Source organism: Meleagris gallopavo, chromosome 5 (assembly GCF_000146605.3).
Source record: "Meleagris gallopavo isolate NT-WF06-2002-E0010 breed Aviagen turkey brand Nicholas breeding stock chromosome 5, Turkey_5.1, whole genome shotgun sequence".
Classification (NCBI taxonomy): Eukaryota; Metazoa; Chordata; class Aves; order Galliformes; family Phasianidae; genus Meleagris; species Meleagris gallopavo.
In genome coordinates, this window is record NC_015015.2 from 48,949,541 (window position 1) to 48,957,356 (window position 7,816).

At 45.0% G+C, this 7,816-nt stretch overlaps 1 protein-coding gene across 1 annotated transcript in view; it reads left to right on the forward strand.

Moving 5' to 3' along the window:
* The first annotated feature begins 1,519 nt into the window (after positions 1–1,519).
* Positions 1,520–7,816, forward strand: part of RCOR1 (REST corepressor 1) — a 42,237-nt gene continuing 35,940 nt past the window's right edge. The window contains exon 1 of the mRNA XM_031553690.1: positions 1,520–1,661. Coding sequence (XP_031409550.1) covers positions 1,535–1,661 — 127 coding nt within the window. The 5' untranslated portion in view covers positions 1,520–1,534. The remainder of the gene's footprint in view (positions 1,662–7,816) is intronic.

Genomic DNA, 7,816 nt, shown 5'->3' on the forward strand with positions numbered 1-7,816 from the left:
AAAAAAAAAAAAGGTATAAAAGAAAAAAGTGATATAGAAGTTCTGTATCTACTGCCAGGCTTGCTACGAAAACTGAGAAAATGGTGGTGAAAATAAACTTTGTTTTTTGGCAAGGCTTAGGAAATAAGGTAGGCTGATGTCTGGGTAATTAAAAGTAAAATTTTAGTTCCTTGTTAGTATGTTATTGGTCTTCCCTCCTCCAATACATGTTATATTTGCTTTAAACTTGATGTTGAAGTATCTTGTCATCTAACCTTGTGTGTTCTTAGCTGAGCAGATTTGGTGTTAAGAACCTCTCTGTTGCCAAGAAAGGTGGTGGGTGCTCCCTCCCTGGAGACAGCCAAGGTCAGGCTGGATTGGGCTCTGAGTACCTGATGGAGCTGTGGGTGTCCCTGCTCACTGCAAGGAGTTGGACTGGGTGGCCTGTAAGGGTCCATTCCAACTCAAACAGTTAACAGTGATCAGACCGTGAGCATTCGTGGTACTGTAACTGCTGAACCTTCTGACCTGTTGAGGTGGCCAGGAGCTGCTGCTGGTGCACTGGAGATGGAGGAGCAGGCAATGCTCTGATTTCATTGTGCGATGAGATGTCAGGGCCCTGGCACCGCATCTTCTGTGTGACTGGTTTTCTGACCTGTTGTCTTTCCATGTATCACAAAATGGTGGTGCAGAGAAAACAGCATTGTGTTGAAATGTTGCATAAAGCTCAGAGTTACGTGGAGCTCTGCAGTGGCAGGAGTGCTGCGGGCACCTAACATGAGCTGCGGGTTGCTCTGGGCCGGGGCGGGTGGCTGAGCTGACTGTGCTACTGACTCACAGGGCAAGTTTCCTTCTCTCCTCCTCCTCCTCTTCTGATTGCTCAGCACCCAAGAACAGTAGCTTCATGAGAACGTGCTGTTGAAACTTAACCTTTACCTTGAGGTTGCTCTCTTCCTAAGTACACGCAGCTGTGGCTCTTTGCTTTTGGTGCTCATGCTCTCAGCCGGTGCCAAGTTGGCTAATGCCAGGCTGGTTGTCACAAGTGTGATGCACCAGAGTTTCTCTGAACTGGCTGAGTAAAGGGGCTGATTTGAGACACTCTGATGTGGGGATGGAGGCATAGGAGGGCTTTTGGGATAGAGAGGAGGTTCTCAGAAGTGAAATCTGGGAGGTTCATGTGCACGTACCCTGAAGTGTTCATCTAAGTGACGTGACCAGGCTTGGGGCCTGCAGCCTGAGCACTGCTCCTCCCTTTTCATTTAGCAATGGCTGGAAGAAAAATAATCAAGTATGCTGGAAGAGAAACCTTAATTAACTTTTAATTTAGATCTAATGTATGCTGCTTAGTGCAGTGCTTGAAAGAGTGAGTTTGTGCTATCTGTCATGTTATATAGGGAGTGATGCATTGGAGGGAGGGAAAAAAAAAAACAACACAAGGAAAAGCCTCAGGTCTGAATGGGAAGATGGGGTTTTTGACTCCACAGATGGGTTTTGTAGCTTGATTAAGAGCTGCAGATTTGTGGTAAGTTACTTTAGTATCCATTTTGCATCTGAAATGACTTTCTCTATAACGTGGTTTGTATCTGTTTTCTCTGAAGCCAAACTTGCCAGACGAAGTCAGGAGAGAGAGAACCTCGGCATGCTGGTCTGGTCGCCTAATCAGAATCTCTCTGAAGCAAAATGTAAGTCTCTTCAAATTCTTCTTTTTCCTCTTTCTGTTAAACATATAGCTTAAAAAATATGAAGGTGCCACTTTCAGTACAGAGGTTATGTCTGTGACCTTTTCATTATGCTTTGAAATGAATTTGAGCATTGGAAAAAAGAAAAGCCTATAAAGCAATCCTGAAAAGAACTTTGTTCCCCACTGGGCAGCTGCTCAGTGTGTCGAATCCATGGATGCGGGGAAAGAAGCAGAAATGTGACACTTTCTTCCTTGGTATGAATTCACGATGCTTATCTGCAGGCCTACACGATATTCTTGTTTGCTGCTGGTGCTGTAGATGATGATGAATAACTGCTGAGAGCTAAATGAAAAGTATTCTGGAGGTGGGGGTGGCAGAAATCTCTGGCGATTTGTAGTACCTTTTTCTGATAAAGACACAGAATTCACATCTGGAGGTTTGAATGCCAGAACAATTGCAGTGCCTTGGAATTCCACGTGAGGGCAATTATCAGCTCTGTGTGTGTGTCTGGGAACAGGTCTCAGTGCTGTTGCCAGATGGCAGAACTAGTGCTTGAAAGGTTTGTTGAGCTACAGTTCTCATGAACAAGCAGGGCTCTCTTGATTAAAGGGCTGCTGTTCGAATACAGTAACTAAACCTGCGGAGGCAGATGAAAGGAGCTATTTTTGATTTTGTGCTTATTCCTTTTTAGCTTTCTGACTCTAGGACCAAGAATAAGAATCTTTACACGCCTAACTTCTGCAGTTGTTTGTGGTGACAGTATTAAACTGATCACCGGTTTTCCCCTAGATCCAAGGACTAGGATCCATCACAGCAGTTATGGGGCTTCTGCTAATTAAAGCAGAGACTGTACGTAAACTGTGCCAGGAAGTCACTGAGTCTGCCCTGGGGCATTTGGTCCACTGAGGAAGTTGCCCCTTAAATTATAAAAGGATTGTACTGTGATCTGAAGATGAAAAGGGCTTTGCAAAGATGATGTCTATCTTCTCCCTTTCCAGTGGGTGTCTTGTCTTCTCCCTGCTGGCTATTGGATGCTGAACTAAGTAAGACTGATGAGAAGTGGGATCTACTTTACAGTTATCTACGGTTGTTATATATACCTTTTCAGAGGTTTCTAGCAGAACACTTTTGCCTTCACCAGAAGGAAACACTGCATGGGTCATCAGTGACAGAGGATTTCTGTAGCTGCCTCTCAAGTGAGAGTCTTGTGAATCTCAGCTACGCTTGGGAACATTCAATTTCTGTCTGCTAGGAAATGAGTTTTTTGAAGACAGAGGGAAGGTGGAAATGGAATGATGATACGTGGAATTGAGTAAAATGATCTATGACACAAAACTATGGGAGTATCAGCTAAGATATCACAAACCTAAGAAATAATTAAAAATTTAGTATGACTAATTTAAAAGCTAGGTAGCAGTTGACTGTTGCTGGTACAACAAAAGTTGGGAGAAACTTTGTGAGTGTAAGGGCAAGATAACTATGTAGGCACATCAGTGATTTCACCACCTAAAGATGCAGATTAAAGCTGTGTAAGTATTTCAGACTGTGTTTGGGGCAAAAGAAGTATGACTCTCCTGTGCCGAATGCAACATATAAAATATGTCCTAGGGACCTAAATGTGTGGGGACATGGTTGTCAAACAGCATCCAGAAGCAATAACAACAAAGGGACACAGGAGAGGTGGCTGAGGGGACTGGGGGTTGTAGGAAAGCTCCAGCAGATGGGGGGGAGGGCAGCTCTGCGGGGAGGGAGAGAACTGAAAAGTAAGTTGGTTGGTCATTGCTTTGTCTCAGTACCAAAAGAGATAACAATTACTCCTGTCTCAACTTGGCATTATTTAAAAATGACCTATGAAAAACAATTTCTCTTGAAGATGAGTGCTTTTATTCCATGAGTCTAGAAATGGATTAATCTACAGAAATAACTTTATCTCTAATGTATTCAGCCAGTTGTTAGACATTGATTTGTTACTGTGTTAAAATTTGATTCAGTCTCCCTTTCTGGAATCCTTGAGTAATCCTCCTCCAACACCTAGCATTCTGCAATGTCTGTAGGGCACTTTATTATGAATAACAAGCAGAGCTTCCTAACCTGTTTTATGATATATGAAGATGAAGTATCAGGGAAAGGAAGCCTGCTTCTTCAGCTGTTCTAGTATTCATTTACAATTTTTGGCATTTGTTGATGGTGAATCCTAATTAAATGAGGTCTCTTAAGATGCCTAATAGGACCAATGATCCACATTTCCATCAGTGATATGGAAGCTGATACGGGATTGCAGTGGAGAGGAATTGAGGATGAGCCATAGATTGATGAGATGGGAAAGTGAAGACTACTGCAGTCTTGTGGAGTGCTTTGGGTTTTTTCCTAGCTTGGACTGCTGCCTACATGGTGAGTTCTTAATGACCCAACAGCAGAGTTATGAGTCTCAGTTCTAACAGTTCTACTCTTGCCTTCTGCATCAAGTCTGATGTTTGGAAAGAAGTAGCTGGGAGAACAATTTTAGGGGCACAGTAAGCAAGTAATGTGACAACACTTCCACCATTGCGCTTGGCTAGGAAGATGATGGGGGTGTAAAGAAGTGAGGTGCTCACTGAAATGGTTAGCTGCTTCTGAATGCTGCAGTGTTCAGGAAGAAAACTTCAGATCAGAGGCCCTACTGCTAACACTTCTGTTCAGCTTTCTGAAAAGACACTGAAAGGGGGCTTAAATTTTCACAGAAGGGAATTTGGACGTACTAAAAGATGTGCATAATGCAAATTAAAGGCTGCAAGAAAAGTTCACACGTGTTGAAATGAAATACCTGAATATGTGCTTTTCATTATTGTGATTTGCTATTGGAAGCAATGGATTCCCTGTTTTTTTTCTGTCTTTTTAAGCATCAGAATGGATTTTTGTGATGTGTCCTCCTTGGAGGGGAGAAATCAGTAGCTGCACGAAGCAGCAAATGGAAGGAGTTGTGCTTTCCAGGAGATTTGGTGCAGCCCCCTTGAGCTGTAACTGCTGTGCATACCAGCTCGCACATCTGTTCTTAGGATGTGTTTAGGCTGAAGTGCAGATGAATGAACCCTTCCAATCAGCAGCGTTTTGGTACCTGTGTCTACTTGTTCCATTTGTCCTCCAAAACCTTTAATCCATCCTGTGCCTGTTTTTGTGGTAAATTCTGTAGGAGTCGCAGGACTTTTCTCTGTTTTTGTGGCTGGAGCTGCATGTGAAGATGGAAGCTTGTGTGTCAGCCAGGATGACCTGGTGGGTGTCTGCTCCAGGCTCGTACAGTTAAAACTTGCTGTGGTCCCATGTGCCTTACTAGAGCAGTTTTGTAATCACATTGGAGCAACCTGTTGCCTGGGTGCCATGAAATAATGGATATGGTGGAGAAGATTTTAGACAAACAAACAACTCCCACAATCCATCACCCCCCTCCCCCAAAAAAATACCCAACACAAAACAACAAGAAAAAAATCACCTAAACAAAGATTCCCCTCTGCTCCCCTCCAGCAAATAACCTGTTGGCACACATTGATTGCTTAGCTTTTTTTATGTTATGCCTTGTTAACCACTCACTAATCCTGGTACAAATCACTTTCTCCCTCGCCCCATATTAGTATGGATGTTCTGTATCTACTGCCAGGCTTTTGCATTTGGTGGGGGATCACTTGCCTAGTAGTTGCCAACACTAGTGAGTTCACAAAGTTAGCCTGAAGCAAGAAGTCTGTTTTCAAGAAAGATCATCGTGCAGCGTCTGAACATTGGACTTAAAATAACCACTCCCCTTCCAGCTGTGCTCCATGTACCCCATGTCCTGTGACTGGTGTCCCACCTCCAACAAAGGTTGCTCTCAGTGACATTCCTGAAGACTTGGTGCAGCTGAGGACAACTGCTAGGGAGGGCAGGGAAGGGCGTAAAGAGATGTAGGTGGGCATCTGCTCTCTGAGTGGCACGTGGGAAATGGGTAAGGAGAGGGAGATGGTGAGAAATGCATCGTAATGATGCTGTGGAAACTGTGCAGGATAGAGCTGGGCCAGTGTGAAGCTATTTATAAAGCAGCAGTGTCTGTCTCTGCGCCAAGTACTCCAATGGGTGGAACATAAAAATGACATTGGGTTGGTTTAGAAGTAAGTAAGTGCTGGCACACTGCAGCTGCCCAGGAGGAAGGAATGGAAACCAGGCAGGAGAATGGGGTGCCATGATTGCTTTCATGCATCTGTAGTTCAAAGGTGAACTGCAGGAGGAGAAAGATGTATTGTTTAGCTTGAGATAAGCTCCGTTTTGAAAGTGGTTTGTCTGCTCTGACAGAATGTGTGTGCCTATAGCTGTAAGTTTTGGTTTCTTGCTGTTACCAGGTGTGGGGATGTTCTTTCTGGTGGGTGTGACCAGTGGACTTGCTGTTGCTGGGGGTTGCTGAAGAGATGGATACTGTCCATGATACCCGCAGGAGGGTGGATCATGGGTGGCAGCTGGTCCCTCTGTCTGACCTGGTGGCTCTTCAGTCCTCTTACCCCATGGCATCTGCTCCTGCCAGATTGCTGCTGGCTGCCTGCTGTATGCTGTGCCCACGTTGGGGGGTCTGAGTAAGCTGTAGACAGCCCCCCTTTTCCTTGGGGGGGAGGGAAGGTGGGTGAGTTTGAGGATGTAGAGTCAGAGGAATGCTGGAGTTGCAGGAAGCAGCGAGTGCTCTCCTCATTGGGGGCTGAGGAGGGGGGGTGGGAATTCTTAAATGTGCTGCAAATGGATCCTGGGAAGGCAGCAGCATGCCAGCTGAGGCTCTGATAGAGTGCTGGTTGCTATGGTTACTGAGGATGTTAACCCTGTGGGGTGCGTTTTGGCAAGGTTTGGAGTTAAGTGCCACCCACTCATGATGATTGGAATGGGGGGACGCAGAGCAGTGGTGCTCCACCCTTAAGCTATGAGCTCAGTCCTGTGTCCTATCCAAGTCTGGATCATGTGCAGGGTGTTGGTGTGCCTGCTGCCCTCTTGGGGATGAGAGAGTTCTGGTAGCTGTACTTGGGTGTGACGGAGAGGTTGATCCCAAAATTTTCTGAGAGCTGGCTGCCTTTAAGTGACTAGAGAGTGTCTTTGTAGTTCATGGGTTAATCTTTGCATAGAACAGGCTAAGGTTATTCTTCCATTTCTCTTTTAAGGAGACTTTACATGAGCTTGAAAATTCTTTGTCTGAATTTTCTAACCTAAAATGACTGACGGTATAAAATGTGTGTCTTCTCACGTTGCTGAGTGTGCCTTTGGAAGGACTTGACACAGTGTGTGCAGTGTTCCTCTTTTCAGCATGTAGCTGAGCAGGTTGTTTTAAGAATGACTTCTGTGTGCATGGACCCTCTCACCCTAGGCTTGCTTATTTTGGCTTCTAAATTCTGTGTGGGCATATGATGCCATAAGCAATTATCATCAGTTTTCATTTTCTTGGGGTATAGGGTGCCTAGGAATAAATAAATGTTAGTGGAAAACCTCAAATGGGAGAGACTAGACTGGGGAAAGCAGTCATAAAATCACTTCTAAAAAATGAAGCCTCTATTTAGCAAGATGTGTTTGAAATGGAAGGGATTATTGCTTCAGAGATACCCAGGAACCATTCCAACCCTGCCCCGTGCAGCAGCAAGAGAGGGAGGATACAGTCAGATGTATGTCAGCTGCTCTAAGTCCCTTCTCTCCAACATGCTGCAAACAGCATCCTTGAAGTGGCTGCAATGGTGGATTTGATTTCCACTAGCTGCCTCCCCCACCCCCCCCTTTCCCCTTTCCTCTTATTGAAAGATTATGGGGCAGTGATCTGGTTGGCACTTGGTGGGAGTGCAGCCCTCTTGGCTCCAGGAGGTGGGAGAGTGGGGGCACCTGAGGCTTTGCCACCAGAGGGGTAGTGTGAACTCTTAACAGAGCTTACACTTTGGTATTTGTGCTGTGGGAGGCTCCAAAAGATGGAGTCTGTGTATTGTGCTCTTTCTGTTTGGGGGTTTTCTGCGTGCTTGTGTCGGAGGTGTGATGGTGGTTTTTTTTCCCCTCCTTTTTTTTTTGATAGTAAGAAAAGTGTTAGCTGCCAGGTATGTCTGAGGGGTGGACTTAAGGGACTGTAATACTTGCCTGCAACTACATGCTCACCTTTTGTTGCTCTGGACAGAAAGGAAACAAAAATAAAGACGAGC